Here is a 22,164-nt window from a genome sequence, read left to right on the forward strand (position 1 = left end):
TTGGCCTCTTTTTGGTCATTTCAGTGGATTACAGGTGGCTTTAATTAAAGTTATTAATATATATATATATATATATATATATATCATTAATATAAGTAGGTAATAAATCCACACCCCCTTTAGGATAATTCGCACCCATAGTAATTGACGTCAAAAAGCGTCAAGAGGAGCGTATGTCATATGTGGCAGACTCTGACGCTGTACTCACGTCGATTTGACGTTAAAGGGGTGCAAATTATCCTAGAGGAGGTGCGGATTTATTATGACCTTTTAACATACATCATTAATTCATCCCTCTCTCTCTTATATTTTCGAAAGAGAAACCAGTCGAGAGAGACGTGGTGTCGTGTTAGAGTGTGTTTTTACCACCTCTGCCCTTCATCGACAACGTAGAAGAACAGAAAAATAATAATAATAATAAGAAGGAAAAATTTTAGATCTCCTCTCAAAATTCAAGATCTCAACTCGCATTTCATCAGGTAATAATCGATTCTCAATCTAAGATCACAATCTCTGCCATTCTCCACTCTCTGTTTTGTATCTGTTGTTTTTTTTTTTTCTCTCTCTTTTCGCAGAAAATTGAAGCTTTTCCGTTGTTCAATTTTACATGGATTTTATTATCCAGGATAGTAAAATCCTGGATTTTACAAGCTAAAACCTAGATTTTGTAACCTAAAACCTGGATTTTACAATCCTGAAACTGTAGAATCTAGGTTTTAGCTTATGAAATCTAGGTTTTAGCTTCCGTTCTTGAATTTTACATGGATTTTATAATCCAGGATAGTAAAATCCTGAATTTTACCGATAAAACCTGGATTGTATAAGCTGAAACTTGGATTTTATAATCTTGAAACTGTACAGTCCAGGTTTTAGCTTATGAAATCTAGGTTTTAGCTTATACAATCCTGAAACTGTACTATCCTGGATTATAAAATCAATGTATCCAAACATTCCTGAAGCTTTTATCTAGATTTGCTTTTTTTTTTTTTTTTACTCTTCATTTTTTTCATTTTTCCTTGTGAGATTTATAGATTTTGCATATGAAAGAATTTTGCATTTGATTATCCCAAAGATTCGACACATGAATTCTGATGTGTGAATTTGTAAATATTTATTAGACTAAAGTTTCTAGAAGCTCATATTGATAAAGCTTGCTATATCACAAGTTTAGGACCTGTTTGGATTGCAAGAAAAATGTTTCTGACGGAAAAAAAAATTTCTTGGGAAAAAATTTTCTTCCCCCGATTTGGAAAGAAATGATATGGCTATGGCTTATTTAGAGAGATATCTTCTTCTCTTTATTTTTTGGGGTAAACAAAGTTGAAAATTTGAGAAATTTTTTCATTGTAAATTAAATTCCTGGAATCCAAACAAGCATTGGAAAATATTTTCCGTCTGGTGATTTTTAGGGTTGTTGGAGATGAAAATCCTTATCAATTTGGTTTAGAGCATTGTTTCCCTTTAAGCTAGAGGGTGTTTTATTTAGTGTTATCTATTTATTAACTCAAAATTGTTCATTTGTTCATGTTAAACTTGCTAGTATTGGAATCTGATGATGTACAGGGGTGGATGACAATGCTCCTGATTGGTTCATGACTTAAATGCATTTTTGAAGTAATCTTATTGACTGTTTGATGCTGTGAGTTGGGTGATTTGTTTCTGACTCTGTTTTCAAATGCAGGATTTCTTGAAACCCTTTGATTTTCCAAAAAAGGTATTTGCATTTCAATTTTAACTATATATTGGGCTTACTTTCTCTGTTTAAGTTTATGGGGTTTTCTTTCCACAAATATAAATATCACGATCTTTGATGGTTTTCTTTCGAGAAATTTCAAAAGTGGTTGTTGGATGAAGTTTACATGAAGTTGGTTTTGCATTTTTGGTTTTCTTAATCTCCTTTCTAAATGTCATTCCAATTTTTTGAAGTTCGTTTGCGATGAATACAAGGGTTGGAACATAAATTGCAATGGACTTAGAAAACAAACTTCTTCATTCATCTGATAAAATGAATTGGCAATGCTTATGAGCTAATGTTATTGTGTGAACATTACTCTTCATAGTTTTTCTTTACAATTTAATGTTGATTGTAAATGGGGATCTAAATAATAATATTCTCTCATGTTTTTATTTAATCACGTGTCCTTATTGTCTTACACACACTCGTATATGCACAAACTAATTTTCTTTGTATTACTTTCAGTCTTTCAAGGTTTTCCTTGCTGGCAGTGACACCTGTTTCATGCGGTAATTGCTACTCCTTGTACATATTTTCTTTGTCCTTTGTTCAAGAATCTTTGACTTTGTGACATTACATCTACACATTTTGAAAAATTTAGCCTTACAAATGCATAATCAATTTCACATTTTTAAAATACCTAAGTCAATCGTTGACTAGGATGAGTTGACTTGTTTTTTCCCCTATCAAATCAACCAAAATTTCTTTGACTCGCCCAAGTTAATAAAAAAACTGAATTTGACTCGTCTATTCTTGAGTCGACTTTCTTTCTTTTTTACCTTCACCTAGTTCTTGTCTATGAGTGGGTTTTTATAGACAGCGATCAACCCATGCACTCTGGATGCATCATATTCCCATGCTTCCTGGTTTGTACTATCATGTCAACTATGATTTATCTACACCATTCATATGGAATACCACGTATTGGGCTGTGCACTGTTAAAGAGCTTTATGATCTGGTAACTAACTGTTCGATCAAGATTCATAAAAAAAAGTAAGAAATTTATAAATGTTGTGGTCCATGCTCAATGACCACAAAAGCCATTGAATAGATGGTTGTTTGGATCATAGGCAATCCAAACAAAATCCAGTGGTCCATATTCATTGTTTTCTACTGTTGATTGGGCAGGTAGTTTAGAATCTTTAGATGAACACCGATATACTACAAATTTCTACATCTTTCTTGGTTTGAGTTTGATTACATGGTATTCTAGAAAACAACTAACTATTTCTTGTTCCGATGCTGAAGCAGAATACCATGCTCGTGCTGTCTCTGCAACTGTCCCTTGGATCTAGTCTTAGTTATCGATTTAATTCCGTTTCATCCTGAATGACCGGAACATTCCGGATCAGTTAACACTTAGCACTTAGCATTTTGTATGAATAAATTTTATTAGTTTCACTGATGTATTACAATAAATTTGGTGTTTTAAGTAAATTAAATGTCATTTCGCTAGATTTAGTTGGTATAATTATAATTTTATAACATTTTTCTTTCTTCTTTTGTAATTTTTTTTCAATTTTCAACCATTAAAAAAGCTTCTGCTGTAGCTCTTTTCCGAAATGGAATACCAAAACAGACGAAACACCAAGATGTCCTGTTTCACTAACCAAAATGAAACGCCGAACAAAAAGTAATTGACAACTATAGATATAGTACATTCTTCGTGACAGGTATTCCTCTCTTACCATGATATTGTTGGTGTGAGTTATATGACTGCAAATCCTGTCCTGTATGCTCGGTCCTAGCATATTGAGATGACTACCATGTTGTTTGAGAGGTCTCCAGTGGATAGCTTCACATCTTTTATGAACCTAGTTTTTGATGCAATAGTTTGTATCGAAGCTTCTGAAAATGAGAGAGAGACCTTTTGTAAAACGATCCAATAATTTTAGGGGGAGTATAAATGTAAGTGTGTATGTAAATAAGTTGTTTTCATAATCAGTCTCTCATCGTAATTTTACTTTTGTTATCATATAATAAATACAACAATGATTAGCCCTGATCAAGGGGCTAATACACACAATTTGTCTCATGTTTCCTTTCACATATCTCAAGGTGGGACCCATGTAAGATGGAACTAGAAAGCGTGGGAACATGATACATCTAGGTAGCATTGGGTTATATTATAGGTTGGGTTGAATGCCATTATCATATCGCTCGCGCTATATCATTTGTTAGTTCTGAGTTTCCTTACCATCTAATTTTAATTACCTAGTTCATAGAAGCTAGAACTAAAATATTCAACTAATTGTTTGGCTTTGCAGACTACATAGTTCAAAATGGACCGTCGAGGATGGCCTTGGAAGAAGAAATCTGAGAAAACAGTGGCTGCAACAATTTCTGCTAGTACATCCTTGGCCGATTCAGCTGGAAATCAGGGCAAGCAGGTGCCTTCTTTGATTTTATGATATTTGATCTTTATAATAAAATCATTGTGTTTCAAATTTTTTTAAATTTTTCATGAAATATGTGCACCTATTTACATTTCTGTTATATTTTATTTGGAAGCTTTAGGGTTCTAGTGCAAGAGCAAGGGTATAAACTTGCAACCTCCTTCTAGTACACTACTTGTGCTAATGTTCATTCAGGATGCTTGAGTACTTGTTCAAAATATTTAATTTGATCCCAATCCCACACAACATATCTAATGTTGATTTCAATAACCAAATTTCTCTATATCAACTCTAATTCTTACCTTAAACTCACAAATTTGTCTAGGGAAACATTGTAGAATGTTTGAGGTGCTTCTTCTACAAGGCCATTGTAAAAAAGTTCAAGAATCCCAAGAATCACCATATTGGGTCCATGACTCAATTAGACTTTCAACTTTTTGTTGCTAAATGGTTTTGTGATATGGCTTAGCATCTTACTCGCGTCCACATGTATTTAAACTCCACGGTATTCTGGTTCTTGTCATACTCACCATAACCATAATGAGTAACTGCACAATCTTGTTTGTTGATCTGTGGCATCGTACGACCTGGGGCGGTATTTGTTGTCCCAGTCGGTAAAGGAAAATGAAGGAAAAATCCTACGTCATCTCTTTCTCGCTGACCATGAACTTATCCGTTAATTGTGCAGAGTCCATGTCCCAGGCTTTGGAAAATTCTGCTCCAGTTCAAACAATTATGTAGTTAATGATTCACGGCCATAGAGACTTAAAAAGAGATTTTTGAGTTAGAGAAGAGAAAACGAAGATAACACAATAAATGGGCGTGAATCTGAGTGGGAAAGCTATGAGACTTCAAGGTGACTTGAATAATGTAATATTTAATATTTTGAAGAAATGACCTTATTGAAGTTTAATTAAATTCCCATTAGATAATTGGAATATGCTTAAACTAGGGAGATGATTTTGTCGCCCCCCTGTAGGATAATGCACCCCCCTTGTAACGTGAATTGTGGGCAGACTTTAATGCTTTTTGACGTCAAATCACGTTAAAAGGGGGGCGCATTATCCTGAAGGGGGCATTGGCGGGGGGTGGGAGAGAGGACTCATCTCCCTTAAACTAAGACTAAGAACATAAGTAGACAACCCCACACTTTATCTCTCTACACCCTCTCCAGCGAGAATATAGATGTCATTGATGACTAACTTCCCATGAATTCTCAAGTAACCTATTATTCCTAATAGCCTTGGTGAATATATCAACAAGTTGGTCTTCTTAATTCATGTGGACACATATTTTTGACATATTTTTATTTAAGACCATTAAAAAAATGATAATCTTGTGAACAAAATGACACTTGATGTCCATCTCTAGGAAAAAGGTCATCAGCTAGATTAGCTCACAAGAAGCATGAACATTGGCTTTTTTTATGCCTCAACACTATATCTAGCTACCAAAATGTTTTAAAATCTTCTGGGTACGATTTTCTAATAATAATATTCAAATTTTTAGTGTTGAGCATCAACTACATGAACAGCTAGCCCAATCAACATTATTGTGAGAAAAGACATGTAGATCGCCATTTCTGGTATACAAAATCCATTTATCTGGTGGGTTTCATCAGTTGTTCAGGAACAAATCTATTGGTGTTTGTCAATTCTAGCATACAACATTCCTTCGATTATGTGACTTAAAGATACCTCGTGGTAGGGTATGGTCACAGTAAAAGTGAGTACCTGAGTCGGAAACTATAATGATTACCATTCTGATGATTAAATTTTAAAATGATAAAAATATAAGTAAACTAGTTCTACAAGCAGAAAGTAAAGACCACACTAGATATAAACAATATCAGCTATTTAACATAACAGTATCAAATACTTAAATCTGCTATCTGAATGATATTTGAATCCAGTTGCCAACTAACTGTAAATAGAAACTTGCCATTTGTAATTAGGGAACCAAACTGGTGTCTAAATTCTAAATGGTTTATTGGAGATTGCTGAATCCTACTAACCCTCATTCTTGACTCAGCTAACTAATTCATTTTAACACTTCGGCGTTCTGCTAACTATTTGACTTTAGTTTCCATTACTAGTCAGGATTTGTGCTTTTCATTTTATGCGTGGAGGGATGCTGAGCACACTTTCACATTGTTTTAAATTGCTCTGTTTTGATATTTTCACCGGTATATTTCCAGTGATAACTATGTTCATACTCTCAAACCTCTGAACATGTACACTACGATCTTAAACATGAATATGAAAGTGGCAGAATTTAAGGATGGCCTGCAACTATGGCAACTATGTTCATACAATCAAAGTTGAGAAGACGTACAATGCCCTCTTAAACATGAATTATGAAGTAGGAGAATGTAAGGATGGCTTCCATTTATTTATCCTTGTTAGGAGCTCTATCCAGTTCAACAGTTCAAGCTCCGTTTGATCATCTTCATGATCAGTTGTGACTTCTCTTTTTTATTTTCTTATGTTCGCTATGGACCACCATTTGCCAATATTTCTGTGAGTGGGATGGAGGATTGGCAGTGTCCACACTGCCAATACCAAAATTTCAGTTGGCAGAAAAGATGCAAAATCTGCAAACAAGCTATAGAAAATTGGAGTGAAGGGAGGGGGGAGAGACGACTAAACAAGGGGTAGATAATAGTGTTGGGAACTGGTTCTGCTCTCCCTGCAAGTATCTCAACTTTAAGTGGCGGGATAACTGTCGTTGGTGTCGACGGAGTAAAAACCCTTCTAAATGGGTATCCCGGCCTAGGCCTTTACCCTGTCTGGAGGAGGGTGGTGCTGAGGACGATCGATGGCCTGACACTGGTACTATATCCTCTCATAGGGTCGGAGGGACTTTGACCTTGTCCATTTTGGGTAGGGAAGTGGAAGTTCGAATGGATACCCTAAAAGCTTGTCTAATAGGGAAAAAGAAAAACCCTAATAGCTCGGTAAAGGACCTTTGGTTTTGGGCACAAAACGTGTGGGACATTCCATCTTTACAATGCCCAAGTATTCTGGCGGAAGATGAACTCCTTTTTATGTTTGAATCAAAACAGCAGGCCTCTAAGATCCTCACTAAAGGTCCTGAAGCTCTGGGTCCCAATTGCGCTCTTTAGCACCTTGGAATAGGGAGTTCCTTCAAGGCGAGGAAGCACTTTGGGTAAACTTTTACGGTGCCCCATTACATGCTTGGGCCATATCAACGGTTAAAGCTATAGGGAGTATTTTGGCAGGGTCCTGGAAATAAGGATGGAAGGAAATCATCAGCACTGCATGAGTTTCATCTCGGCCAAGATTTTAGCGGCCCGAAGGGATTTTTCAGGTTCTTTTGTTAAGATCAGGATTTTGAACCAAATTTATACCATAGGGATCGAAATCCTCGGAAAAAATGATTGTTCACCCAATTGTGAGCCCTCTAGCTCATTGAATTGGCAGTTGCCTGAAATTCCTTCAGTCTCCGCTGGCTTGGATGACTCAGTGGCTCCGGTTGATCTCCGTTAGATCCTGGCCTGAATTCAAAATTCAAATGTAACCAATCAACTTTCCTTGGCGCTTGGTCCAAAATTAGACCTGAGAAAGGTTCTGGGAAAGGTGTGATGGGACATGGGATCAGGCGAAAATCTAACCTGTCAATGATGGAGAATAAACAAAATGACCCTCCTGCCCCTAGACGGAAAGTAAAGTGGCTGGAAGATAAAAAAGCTGGCAACTTTTCAAGAGTAAGGAACACCTATTCTGGCAAGAGCCTTCTTGGCTTAAAACTTGAGGTTAGGGTGGTAAATCAATTGAAAGGTTGATAAGCAGCTTGGAGAAATCATCCGGAACCACCTTAGTAGGGGTAAGGGACAAATTATCCCATTTGCCTACAGTAGGCTTTGCTCTGGGATAAGCCACTGGGCATTTTTCCTCAGTCTCTAGTCGATACTGGCTTTTAGGGTATGGGAACCCCTTTATCACTTATAGTAGACGTGAGGACTCCGAGATTAAGCTGTACGGGCAAAGTTTTCATAGAACTTTGGGGAGTGGACTGCATTAACCTCTACTGCGAAAATATTTTTTTCCCTTATCAAGGAGCAGGAAGTTCTAAGGTCCTGGATTTGCCATTATAGGGCATTGCTAGTTCAGCCCTTTTAAGAAGAGTAAGAAACCTACAGGAATACTTGGTTTTTGGGTGATTCTCTCTTGGTAATCAAATCTTCAACCAGGAATGGACAATCAAGACAATACTGGTGGGTCTTCCTCTGGTTCCGATGGACGGAGCAGGCAGTTATTTACGGAAATTATAATTTTAGAAAATATCCTCACGAGAATGAAGTCGTGGCTTACGATGAGGAGAGGGCCTCCTCTTTTGGCCCAACCCACAAAGAGATGACGGCAGATATTCTCCAGAAGCAGTGGAAAATTTTTAAACAAGAAGCCCAGGACTGCCCCTTCACTTTGTATAACCAATGTGGGACTGGTGCGGTCAAAGAGACCCACTCGCCGCTATTTAAACACCCCTTCTTCAAACTACTTTTAGCTGAAGAAACGGCCGAGAGGAGAATGACTTGGGAAGCTAATAAAGTGGTTGGCATTCGGTTAGTGGAAGAGAGGATTGCTGAAAGAAAAAACCCTAGTCGCTTGGATCGAATTCCAGAGGAACTCCTCATCGAAATGCCGGATTTTCAAATCTAGCACATCTTGGCGGAATTGGAAAAGTACTCTCATAGGTATGTCGTTTAGTCTTTGGGGGACTGAAATGTAAAGGTTGAGGTTTAAAGGAAGATTTAGTGGTGTTTATGTTCATAGCATAGGGTAGCTTTTTTCTCTAGATGCTTTTAATGGCCTAGGAGTATAACCTTGGCCAGTACTAATTGATTCTATGTAATGCAAGTCGGTACCTCTGGTCCCTAATGTATCTTTCATAGTATCAATAAAATTGTCATCTTTCAAAAAAAAAAAATTCTTATGTTCGCTCAAAAGGTGGTTTTTCCTATACTGACATCTAAATATGATCACTTTATGTAGATACTCTGATATATTTCTTTTACCAATTAAGAAGTGCTCTTTTTAGTTCCAATTTGTTTTGAAGCTGAAGAATCTCTGATTTAGCAATCTTTGGTGCCCCAATCTTGTGATTTTGCTCAATACTTCCGGCCAGATGATGCTGTCTTTATCTAAAACTCTGTGCCAGTTACTCTGTTTATATGATTACATATCAATGAACTAGGAATTCTTTTATTCTTTCACGTTCATACCTGTCATTTCATTTCACTATCCAGGGAGCTATCTAAATTGCTTATAATGGATTTTATTTTTATTTATTTTTGTTTGTTCATGTATAGTTTGATTAATCCTTCTCTCTTTGGAATCATTTTATTTCCGTTGGCAGGATAATTCCAAGAATGTAAAATATGTTCAAATTTCAGCGGATTCATATGCACACATGACTGAATTAGAAGATCAAGTGAAGACATTGAATGAAAAGCTATCATTGTTGAATGAAAAGCTATCCTCGGCCAATTCAGAGATGACCACCAAGGAAAATTTAGTAAAACAGCATGCAAAAGTTGCTGAAGAAGCTGTTTCAGGTATAACTTTGTTCTTTTTCTCACCTGGGAAATGCCACCATGTCTAATTTATCAAATATTGGCTCTTCAATTACATTATTATGATTTTTCTCTTGAGTTCATATGCTCTATTGATTGCAGGTTGGGAGAAAGCCGAGGCAGAGGCTTTGGCATTGAAACATCACCTTGAATCTGTCACATTGCTAAAGCTTACTGCCGAAGATCGAGCATCCCATCTGGATGGTGCTCTCAAGGAGTGCATGAGGCAAGTACGAAATGTAAAGGAAGAAAGTGAGCAAAAATTAAATGAGGTAGTGTTTACAAGAACCAAGCAATGGGACAAAGTTAGATTAGAGCTTGAAAAGAAAATAGCTGATTTAGATCAAGCGCTCCTTAGGGCCTCAGCTGAAAATTCTGCACTTTCAAGGTCTTTGAAAGAACATTCCAACATGCTAATTGTGATCAGGGAAGAAAAATCTCAAGCTGATGCCGAGATTGAAGTCCTGAAGTCCAATATCCAATCATGCGAAAGGGAAGTAAGTTCTCTAAAGTATGAGCTTCATATAGTTTCCAAGGAGCTTGAAATTCGAAATGAAGAAAAGAATATGAGTTTAAGATCTGCCGAAGTGGCGAACAAGCAGTATCTAGAGAATGTCAAGAAAGTAACCAAGTTAGAAGCCGAGTGCCAGAGATTACGTGGTCTTGTTCGGAAGAAGTTGCCTGGGCCCGCCGCATTGGCTCAAATGAAACTAGAAGTTGAGAATTTAGGCCGCGATTATGGAGAAAACAGACTACGGAGATCGCCTGTTATGAGTCCCAGCTCACATCTGGCTCCAGCTACTGAATTTTGCCTTGACAATGTCCAGCAATGTCATAAAGAAAATGAATTTCTCACGGCACGTTTATCGGCAATGGAGGAAGAAATAAAAATGCTAAAAGAGGCCTTATCAAAGCGCAACAGTGAACTACAGGCTTTGAGAAATGCATATGCTAAAACAACAAGCAAGCTTCGCAGCATAGAAGCACATATTCATGCTGTGAATCAACAGAAGGGCCCTGTGAAATTTAGTGTGGAAATCCCTATTGAAGGGTCCTTTAGTCAAAATTTAAGCAACCCGCCAAGCTTGACCTCCATGTCTGAAGACGGAATAGACGACGAGGGAAGTTGTGCAGAGTCTTGGGCTACAACACATATCTCGGAGCTATCTCAGTTCAAGAATAAAAAGAACGTTGATCAAAGTAAAAGGGCTGAAAACTCTAATGACTTGGAACTAATGAATGACTTTCTAGAGATGGAGAGATTGGCATGTTTATCAACCAAATCCAATGGGGACATTGCCTTTTCCAATAGTGTAGAGGAAAAGACGACTGAGACCGCTGACTCTAATGCGTTCATTGATTTTGCAAAGGGTGGGGACTGCTGGGCAGCACCTAAGCCTGATTTGGATTCATCGGCAACCCGAATTCTTTCTAATGAGGAATCTACCGTGGAGTTTGAATCTGATACAAATCCAATGACCTTAAAAAAACTTCAGTCAAGAATATCATTAATATTTGAATCCCAAGCTAAGGGCACCAATGTGAGTAAGGTTCTGGATGATATCAAACATGTTGTACAAAGTATTCAAGATGTCGGGGCTGCTGAAACATTGAATAGCGGAATCTCTTCGGTCAGAGATGGCAAATTATGTAGTTATATCAAGCATACTGTTGACCATGAGTTGGCAAATGCCATTTCTGAGATTCATGATTTCGTAGTATCACTTGGTAAAGAAGCTATAGAAATGCAGGGAAGGTGTCCTGATGATCATAGGATAAGTCAAAAGATCGAGGAGTTTTCAGTCTCTGTTAATAACGTTTTATGTTGCGAAATGACTTTAGATGATTTTATTCTTGACCTCTCTCATGTACTGGCTGAAGCCAGTGAACTAAGTTTTAATATGCCGAGTGATAAGGGCAATGAAGTGGAAAGCAATTGTTCTGATTGCATAGACAAGGTAACATTACTAGAAAATAAGGTAGTTCACCATGACCGACCAAAAGAGAGATTTTCTAGTGACCGTGCCCTCATTTCTCATTCTACTTCTGATCCTGAGTTTCTTCGAGAAGAACGGTTAGGTCCTGGCTTTGAACCAAAGGCCACTTCGTGCAAATGCCCACTGGAAGAGTTTGAACAACTAAAGTCAGAGAAAGATAGCATCGCAATGGATCTTGCTAGATGTTCCGAAAGTCTGGAACAAAAAAAGTTTAAGTTGTTGGAAACAGAACATCTTCTGACCGAAACTAAAGCACAATTGGCATCTAGTCAGAAATCAAACAGTTTGGTAGAGACACAGCTAAAATGCATGGCAGAATCTTACAGATCACTTGAAACGCATGCATGTGAATTAGAAACTGAATGCAACCTTTTGCGCATGAAAGCAGAAACTTTGGACAAAAAACTTCAAGAAGAAAAGTGCTGTCATCAGGATGCACTGGTCAAATGCAAGGATCTTGAAGAGCAGATTCAAAGGTAAGAACCAAACAGCTTATTATAGAAATATAATTTTGGTCTTTGAATAATTCCTACGAAACTCCTTGAACGCCTTCTGGAAGTTATTTTGAATTAGTGTATAAGGGAAATGATATTAGCACAACCGTATTTTGATATTTTCACTAACCCATCTTGTCTATTAGTATTTAAAGAGCTGTCAAAAGGCTATGACACTTCCCAAAAAGCTCTCACGAGCCAATTAAAGAAAAAAAGACAGCTGGGTTTGTGCAGATATCATAATATGGTTGTGCTGTTAACATTTCCCTATTATAAATGTGACAATTGGTCTACTAGTATTTTGTGGGACTCTTTTTATTTTTAGCAGTGTACGTTATAGTCATGCTTTGTTGATGGGTGGTTCTGTTTATATACTTCTCTGTATGATGCTTATTAATATACAGGGCTGAAGGGTGCCCAATGTGCTCACTTTCTTCAACTGCTGATGTTGACATCAAGACTAAACAGGCAAGGACTATAATTATCCAGTCTTCTTAAAACAGAAAATGTCTCCTTCATGCATCTTTCTCTCCTTTCATTGAACTTGGTCCATCTAAGAGGATTTAAGGATGCAAATACTATTTTCCTTCTCATGCCTACTTCTAATTAATCAAATGTATTGTTGCAATAACTAATTTATTATCATATTTGATTCACAGCATGCCTTGCTTCTTAGGGTGGTTCTAATTAATTAATGTAATCTTATCTTTCTTTGGCAATGTCTTTTTTTCCTCCAATGATTGAAATTAGTTTTACAGGGCTAATCATCTAGAAATTAGATCTAATTAAATTCAATAATTAGATCTGATGATGAAGATCTAATTAATGAATTTAATCTTGTTGAAGTTTGTTTGTAGGGCATATCATGTCTGTGTATTTCTTTTTTCATTCTCTTGGTTTAACTATTGCACATGCTATTTCTTTTGCAAAGAAACCATGCTTGTTTGTATCCAAGCTTTTCATACGAGAATAGATCCTCGAGGATCTTGAATTTCATCATCACTCATCTTGGTTGGCAATCATCACATGGCAATGGCTTCCATCAGGATCATATAGAGCCGTATTACACACACACGCGCATGCACGCGCAATAGTGCTCGTGTGTGTGCGTGTGTGTGAGCATCACCCAATGGAACATTTGCATCTGAAGCATTTTTCATTTGGCATGGCAGGAAAGAGAGATAACAGCAGCAGCCGAGAAACTGGCAGAGTGCCAGGAGACTATATTTCTCCTTGGCAGGCAACTAAAAACAATGCGTTCTCCAACAGAGCTCGTGAGTTCTCCATACAATGAGAAGCATAAAAGGAGTGAAGATTTCATGGAGAGTGAACCAAGTCCAAGTGGATTGAATCCACAAAGCATTCACGGCTCGCAGTACGTGGACCAGGCCAAGTTAGAGAACATTTCTTCTATAATCAACAGAACTGGCCGGGAGTCCCCTTTGAATACGTACGATGCCCACTTGAGTCCATCTGACACTGAACCAAGCCCAATCTCAACCCCCATTAGCTCAAAACGCCCGAAACACAGGTCTACCAAGTCATCTTCCTCTTCTTCATCTGAGAAGCATGCACGTGGTTTTAGCAGATTCTTTGCGAGGGGAAAGAGCTACCACCAAGATTCCGCACTTGACTGTTAGAACTTAGAAGTTTTCGGTCGCCAAATCCAATTAAATTGCTGAAGGATTATGAGGTTTTAAGTTGATTTCTCGATTCTGTACTTGGGGTCAAAATGGGAATAACATTCTAAGAAATGAGTTGTTTTGTGATACTCGCCCTTTTCGATGTTTGGGCGAGTAGTATAATTCGAAATGGATCGTGATCCAAACTCAGAAAGTAGTATCTGCAAAACAATCTGAGAAAGGTCCGATTGATAAAATATCCGAATGGATAGTGACCAAGACATAGCTAGATCCGATACGAAGTGGATAATTTGACACACTATGTGAGAGTGGTAGTAGGATAGGTGATCTAGTCTATGGAACCCACCTCACAAGACATGGTGTGATCTAGGACTGTCAATCGGGATGGCGAAGCCCGCCCGTTCGGCCCGCTAAAAGCCCGCCCATAATTAAAATGAGAACAAGCCAAACCAAGCTTGGTCAAAAGTTGAAGCCCGAACTCTAATTTGGGCTGAGCTTGATCAAGGGTCGTCCAGCCCGTTATAGGCCCTAGCCCGATAATATATTTACTATATAATTTTTCAAGATTTTTTACACCCTTAAAAATCAGTAGATATTAATTAAATAGGTTACTTAAACATTAATATCCTATAGGCTATAGCTCGACATTAAATAGGTTTTCTTTCTTTCTTTATTTTGCCTCTCTTCAGCCCACTACATATGAACGGTTTGGATCATCATATCCTATAGGCTATAGTTCGACCTCAGATTTATTAAATGAACAAGACAAAATCTGGCGAAAAATCAATCGGTGTGACATTTCTCACATGCCAAAGCCAACAAGTTTAATGGCTTTCTATGAAATTGGCTTTTCTGTGCTTGGCTTAGTCTTTTCTCGTGCAGAAAATAAGAGGTGATGGGCAAGCCCAAACTCAGCCCGAAGCCCGTTGTGGAGTTTGGGCTGAGTTTGGGCAAGCAAATTTTCTAATTTAGTCAGGCCCGAAGCCCGTTGTATAGACATGGGCTGAGCTTGAGCACCTCAAGCCTGCCCAAGCTCGGCCCGATTGACAGTCCTAGTGTGATCCCTTGTTTAATTGTGGGTCCCATTGGAGCGAGCAAGCACTCGTGGAAAAGACGCTGCAGGTATGTTACATAACATTACCATTCTACTATTGTCTCACTAGTGAGCAAAGCGAAAAAAGTATTTTTTAACATTACCGTATGTGCTGTACAAGAAGAGCACATCATAGAAACCTCATCGACTTTTTGTTGCCTTGGAGCGATACAAATGAAAGCTTTTTTATCTTCATCCAATTAATGTGAGACCATTTTTATTTTATTTTTTCAAATACACCACATGCATGAATAAAATAGAAATTTTATTAGTGTAGTTAAAAAGACTAACGGAAAAACTACAAAGTCACATTTATTATTGATAGTAAAGCGATTTTATACTGTGCCCCAACAGAAATAGAATAGGATTCTCTATTCCAGTACACCAAATGCACCAATATCTGATACAAATAGAGTTCCATGGTTCCATAAAGGAAGCAGAGGATTTATTTGAAAAGAATGATTTAAGAAAAAAAACTAGATTTTCTAATTTCAGGTAAACAAAATTCATCGGAATTGTAGGGAACTTAACCGGGTAGTAGAACTCACCCCTAAAAGCTAGTTGTTAGAGGGAGGGTGCCCATTCCATTATAACACATCCACATCCATTTCACTTATCCGATGCGTGGGAACCACGAGATTCTTACACCGGGGTTTCCGAGATCTTTCCCGAGGGACATTCCTGCCCTCGGAGGCAAACCAGGGTTACCACGCCCTGAGCTTTGATACCATTTTTGTAAGGAATTTAACCGGGTAGAGCTCGCCCCTAAAAGCTAGCCTTTAGAGGGAAGGTGTCAATTCCCTTAGAACCCATCCCCATCCATTTCACTTATCCGAAGTGGGACTACTTGTTTTTGCGTGAATGAGGTCAAAGCTGCTTGCAAAATAATACAATAAATAAGTGGAAATTTTCTGCAAGAGCGAAGACTCGTACGGAGAGGTCAGCAAAGTAACACTGTGAAGAAAATGTATATCACAAAATCAAAATAGTCTTTTGAAAGAAAACTAATGCTATCGAAATCTAATGAACAAATATATATATATATATATATATATATATATATAAGAAAGCACAAATAAGAAACATAAAAAAAAGAGTGAATTGAAGACACTTTTTAGTCCAACAAGAATTCATCCTTTACCCTGATCACAAGGCACTCAAGCATATAAATGGCAAAAAAAATTGAACTGAATACATGCTGAATGAATTGGCTATTTACAAGAGTTCACTTTCATTGATCAGGAACAACAGCATGGCAAATGCGTGGTATTGGAGAGTGATTTAACTTGGCACCATGAAGGTTGAAGTAAAGGGGTTTGCTGTCTTCAAGTAGCTATATGAAGATCAAGGTTTCATGTTTCAGATTTGGTATGCATTTCAGTCACAAGGAAACACGAAACTTACGGCTTTGAGTTGAAATTGTTGTAGAATCCTATAAATTCACAGAAACGTATGAAAAATTATGCAAATGAAGAACATTTAAGATAAATTTGGAGGAAATACTAGAATAAGCACAAATACACACTCAAAACCCATCACATAAGGAAGAGATACACTCATAATGATTTAACAACATAAAACACCTAGTGATGTGCTGTTGAGCATGTCTGATAATTCAGTACATACCACATTTAGCATGTAATTCATAAAAATATTTATACATAATATACAACATATTTCACTTGCAATTCATACAAGTATAATTAACACATTGAAACCTGAAAACATCAAATAAAAGAAGAGTTGCAGTTGTCATCTAGCATCGATTCTGACAGCAAATGGTTCGCTCGCCTTGCAGATTGAGAAAGAGATCATCAACTTCATAGTCAATTTTGAATATAAGGATAAAGAAGGCAACAATATCATCTATCACACCTAGAAGAGTAGAGTCATTCAACAGTTAGCCAAAATTTTCCTGAAAAGACCAAAATGTTTTCATTTTCATCCCCACCGAAACAAAATCTACATGAATTCCTTCCACATCATTATTTCTCCAACATTTCGACCAAAATTCGACCAAAATGGTCGGAACGACAAAAGATGTTATGATTTGCATTTCATTTCATTAATGTAGAGAATGATATTTGATGGGCAACATCATTGAACTGCACAACAAAGTAACTTTATCTTATGCAAGGGATGTCATATCGGCATTGCACCAACAATACCTATAACTCTATGTGGTATTGACAGAGTTGGGGTCCATAGAAGGGAGAATGGTCTTTGTACTTTCTAAAACTTCATTACAGTGTACTTCTTTATTGACTTTGCAGTTCCAAACATGTAGGACAACGGACGTCACTAAGTGCTTGATGTGATTAAGCCAATATGGATGGCTTTCTTGCTTATGTGAAGGTTTTTAAGTATATATTTGTGTTTATTCTAGCATTTTCCAAAGTTTCATGTTAAAAATTCATCATTTACATATATTTCCGTGATATTACAAGATTTCCAAAATTTCCATTGAAACCAAAAATGTTTCCATTTCCGTGCCGATCGAAACCCAAACTATGAAAGGCCTATAGGCCCTCAAAACAATTGAATATGAATGAAACGTGAAGTTTTCTTATGTTGATTGTGTGCGATGACTATTATTCTGAATTGTAATGCTTCATATCCTAGAGTGTGAGGCCTTGGAGAGCCTTGATGTTATGTGAGGTCACCCCAGAAATTTGTAATAAACCCCACATCCCACACCGAAATCCCAACCGAACAATGTATCAACCTAAAATCCCACATGTAGTAGCAAACTATTACAGTATTGTTAAAATTCTTGCACAAAACTGTAACAGCTATTCCTTGCACCTAAAGCCTAAATTATCTACCTTAGGATCGAGGCCCGTCGGGAAGCTTGGAGAAGTATAGGTCCTAATAACCTAGATATTTTTAGACTTGATGAACCTGAAATAAACCTAGCTAATTTCACAATTATTATTGATATGTCCAGAAAGCAAGCCTGTCGGACTGCCTTTTTCTGTTGAATAAAATTCCTTTCAGATAATGTTCTATTATAGAATAATTTTTTTAGGGAAATGTTATCCGCACTACCGTATTTTGATGAGGGCAGTCCTCACTTTATTAAAAGTACGGTATGGCCCGAACCATAGGATGATCCAAACAGTCCATTAGATGGGCCACACCCTAAATAGGTTGTGCCCCAAAAAGCATTTCCATATGTTAATCCTAACCCTCCGATCTGAATGTTAGAGGGTTGATCCTAACCTTCTATAGATCGGAGGGTTAGGATCAAGATTTTTGGGATTTCCCTGTTTTTTTCTCTTTCTTGCGCCTACAAAATAGGCGGAAACTACTTTTGGAATGGTTGCCGAACACGCCCTAAAAGTAAAATGACATCATTTTCTAAATAAAAACAAAGCAACAAAATTAGGGGTGCAACTTTAGTCGGGCTCAACCAGAACCTGACGAATTCAACCCAATTATGGCTCAGGTTGGGTTGGGTAAGGGTTGAGGCCTTGGGTAACCCGACCCGACCTCCGTCCTCTAATTTTATCTTGATTTTTTTTTGGTTATTGTATTTTCTTGTTTGGCCTAAGAGATTTAATTAAAATAGAAGTCAGGAAGGTGAACCCAAACCAACCCGACTCAACTCAACCCGACTTCAGGTTAGATGGATTGGGTTATGTTTGAGAAATTTAGAGGCAGGTTGGGTTAGGGTTGACCAACTCAACCGGAAGCTTGGGTTGGGTTGGGAACTTGGGATAAGATTGAGGAAATGCTATCAAGGGCTGGGGCTGGGTTAGTGTTGGCCTCAACCTGATCCAACCCGACCCGAGTTGCACCCAGAAACAAAATGCCTAGTTCCGCAGACACAATCTGTGAAGCCCGTTTCTTTTGTTTCTACGTTTTTGTGTGAAAAAAGAAGAGGTTATGTGGAGAAACTCGGAGTCATTTTTGTAGGTTCTCTTTAGTCTGTTTCCATCCGATTTTATAGGAGACCGTGCATGCCCTCACTTTTCGTTCCTAGGAAATAATATTCCCATAGCCAACCAAACAGAATAGAGTTTGTTCCGTTGTCTAACTTTTTTTTTGGTAGGTAAGCTTGGTTTGGTGGGGACCCCTACTTGTTTATTAAATTAGAATAAAGACGATACATTTAGTAATGAAAATCACCCTCCCTATCCTCGAGACACACACACACAGAGGAAAACAAAGGATTCAAATCATCCAAAAATAAAAGTGACCTATGAGCAGACTGATGTCAAACAAACGGATTTAAAATTCATCAAAATCAACTTCCTGCTATCCTTCATGAATGACTGTCTTGATAGATAACTTGATTGAACTTAAGCTCCGTAATGTTCAAGAAGGCTATCATCTTCCCACTCAACTTCCTGATTCTTTGGTTCTTCCTCAACTTCTGGGGGTTTTTTGGGAGTATTTAGTCCTTTGTTTCTGATGGTTTTACTTTTGACCCACTATTAAGGGTGAATCCTCGTTGAGAAATGGGAGAGTACTTCTTTCTTCTCACCTCCTGTCACGCTTCATCTTCCAATTTGTTGTCGTTAGAAGAATAGTTGACAGCAGAATCCTGAAGTCGTTCATTGGGGATTTGGGATTGGACTTTGGCTTAATCCATTTATCACTAGATGAGTTCTCTGAAGAATCGTTGGCGTCTTGATCTTCCCGGTTTCCTTCTACATCCTCTATATCTTCAAGGATAGAGAAACTATTTGTCTTCAGAATGCTTTTGTAGATCACCTGAGATTCTTTGATCTTTTGGGATTGGCCTCCTTTTTCTTTGTCATCTTCCCCTGTTTTTTGGGCTTGTCCATGGAAATTGTTTTTAGGCCGCCATTCTTCATATTGTTTCCTGTCTCTCACTATTTGTTTGTTTGGGCAAGCTGCCGAAGAATGGGTGAAGCTGCAGCAGCTTTGGCACGAGCTAGATCGCTATTCGTACTCAAATGTTTGGTTCATTAGCCTACCTGGAGTTTGAATGGTGATGGACTATGGGAGGTGGGAATCTGCTTCCACTTTTATGCACGGAATCCACTTCCTCTTCCATGTGCAGAATCCGCTTCCACTTCTATGCGCAAACGAGCGTAACATAGTCTCGAAGCTTCTACAGTTTGTGTGTTTGAGTGAGGGGATTGCCCAGACCACTGGCAATTTTACTAAGGCCTTTTTTATTCCAAAATTGAAGGGTGTAGGAAATCAAACCGGGTAGAACTCACTCCTAAAAGCTAACCATTAGAGGGAGCTAGGGTGCCTATTTCCTTATAACCCATCCACATCCATTTCACATGTCCGATGTGGGACTATTGCTTTTGCGTGGAACCCCAACGATCTCCCCCTCCACGCGGAAGCAACGTGGATCATCTCGCCCCTCCACGGGGCAGCAACGTGGGAACCACGAGATCTTCTCCGAGGGAATTCCACCGTCCTCGGAGGCACACCGGGGTTCCCTGGATCTTCCCAGGAGTTACCACGCCCCAGCTCTAATACCATTTGTAGGAAAACCGGGTAGAACTCACCCATACAAGCTAGCCGTTAGAGGGAGGGTGCCCATTTCCTTATTACCCATCCACATCCATTTCACATGCCCGATGTGGGACTATTGCTTTTGCGTGGAACGCCAATAAAGGGGAAGGCCTGGTAAATGAATCTAAACCGGAACTGATGTGAAGTTTAATTTTTCCATGGGCATCACCGATGACCATTTTCACAAAATGAACGGTCTGCCTCCATACGTGTGATTTCCTTCAAGAACATGAACACAATCTTCCATACGGTTACGTTATTTGGTCTATCGGGGTCCTTTTTGGCAACTATTCACCAATCGATCCTTGATAATACTTGGTTTCTCCCTCAAATTTGTTAGTTTTCTTCAAATTTGATAAATGATGATGGCTGGGAGGCGTCCTAACCTCAAAAGTAGAAAGGGAAAGCCTGGATAAATGCTAAAGATGACCGTAGTAAGCGGAAGCTAAGGACCATTAGAGATCTAGCTGCCCCTTGAATTTATCAATATGGGTCCTCAAAACTCTTTGTTATTACAGAAACCTCAATTGGAAATTGTAGCAATATCGAGAAAAAAAATTTGCTACTTTACTTCTGAGCTGGTGTCAAATTAAATCCGTCATTTTTTATTATTATTTTTTTGGATAGCATCCCTTGTCGTCAAAATGACTTAATCATAGAAGTCTAAAGATAATCCATGAAATACATCTTTTGATTATCTTGGTCAATGTAGCTATCCTCGATAAATATCTTGGTCATTTTAATTTCTTAGGCTCTGTTCACTTGTTTTCCCGGAAAAGGAAAAGAAAATGTTTCCCGGGAATCTGACGTGGCATTAGGAAAAGAAATCCAAGGAATCTGTGCAGGAAAAGGTTTCCCTATACTGTTTCTGGACTGTTCACTTGCGCAGGAAAAGGTTTTCAGGAAAACTACTTGCCCTTCTTTTTGCACTAGTTTTCTAGAGAAACGAAATCCGTGTGTTTTTGGTCGGAAATGAAATCCCTAAAAGGGGGGAAAATGAGCTTTTCCATGTCATTTTTTGACTTATTGCAGAAATTCCCCACGTGTAATTCTATTTTCCCTGGAAAGCAAGTGAACATTAGAATTCTGTCTTGTCAAGAAAAAAAGAGGTTGTTTTCTAGGGATTTGCTTTCCACGGAACGCAAGTGAACAGAGCCTTAGTTAATCAGTTTGACTGAGACTAGCAAGGCTGGCTGATGTGATTTAGGGCCTATTCATTTAAGATTGTTGCAACCGATTGTGACACCAATACTGATTCTTGGACTCGATCAAAATTAAGTCCAATAATCGGTATTGGTGTCACAATCGGTTGTTGAAATCTTAAACCAACAGGGCCAGCCTTACTATTAATTACTTTATATTGGTCATATTTGTTTTATTTTATATTCATACACTTTATTTTAGTTATTTGTTATATTTTATTGGACTTAGATGTGGGTATGTTCAGATTAGTACCCGCGGTCCACAATCCGTACCCGTCTAAGTATTTCTTACTTAACCACTTATCATGACTCACCGGATCTTATGCCAATGTAAAACCCGTGGCCTACTTGGCCCATAATTTATGACCTACTTGGTCCATGTTCTTGCCCAGAAGATAACTATTTTTAAGACCAGAATAAAAGAGCAACTAAAGAATTTCAAAAGAAAGAAACATTCTTACCAATAAGTGTAGATAAAATCGAAAAGGATACTGAAAATTGCACT

At 38.1% G+C, this 22,164-nt stretch overlaps 1 protein-coding gene across 3 annotated transcripts; it reads left to right on the plus strand.

Moving 5' to 3' along the window:
* Window positions 1-325: 325 nt before the first annotated feature.
* Window positions 326-13,993, plus strand: LOC143864127 (filament-like plant protein 4). 3 transcript variants are annotated; one of them, XM_077374945.1, is made up of 8 exons: window positions 328-479; window positions 1,682-1,714; window positions 2,201-2,244; window positions 4,004-4,126; window positions 9,512-9,710; window positions 9,831-12,201; window positions 12,624-12,687; window positions 13,392-13,993. In XM_077374945.1, the coding sequence occupies exons 4-8, from the start codon at window positions 4,019-4,021 to the stop codon at window positions 13,857-13,859; spliced, it is 3,210 nt and encodes a 1,069-aa protein (XP_077231060.1). In that variant the 5' UTR covers window positions 328-479; window positions 1,682-1,714; window positions 2,201-2,244; window positions 4,004-4,018; the 3' UTR covers window positions 13,860-13,993. The 3 variants fall into 3 exon arrangements, with proteins under 3 accessions (XP_077231059.1, XP_077231061.1, XP_077231060.1); XM_077374946.1 differs by lacking the exon at window positions 1,682-1,714 and having other exon boundaries at window positions 327-479; XM_077374944.1 differs by lacking the exons at window positions 1,682-1,714; window positions 2,201-2,244 and having other exon boundaries at window positions 326-479.
* The last annotated feature ends 8,171 nt before the right edge of the window (window positions 13,994-22,164 follow it).

This window comes from Tasmannia lanceolata, unplaced genomic scaffold, assembly GCF_043159265.1.
Source record: "Tasmannia lanceolata isolate RefF3 unplaced genomic scaffold, GAP_Taslan_0.1 ptg000048l, whole genome shotgun sequence".
NCBI classification, from domain to species: domain Eukaryota; kingdom Viridiplantae; phylum Streptophyta; class Magnoliopsida; order Canellales; family Winteraceae; genus Tasmannia; species Tasmannia lanceolata.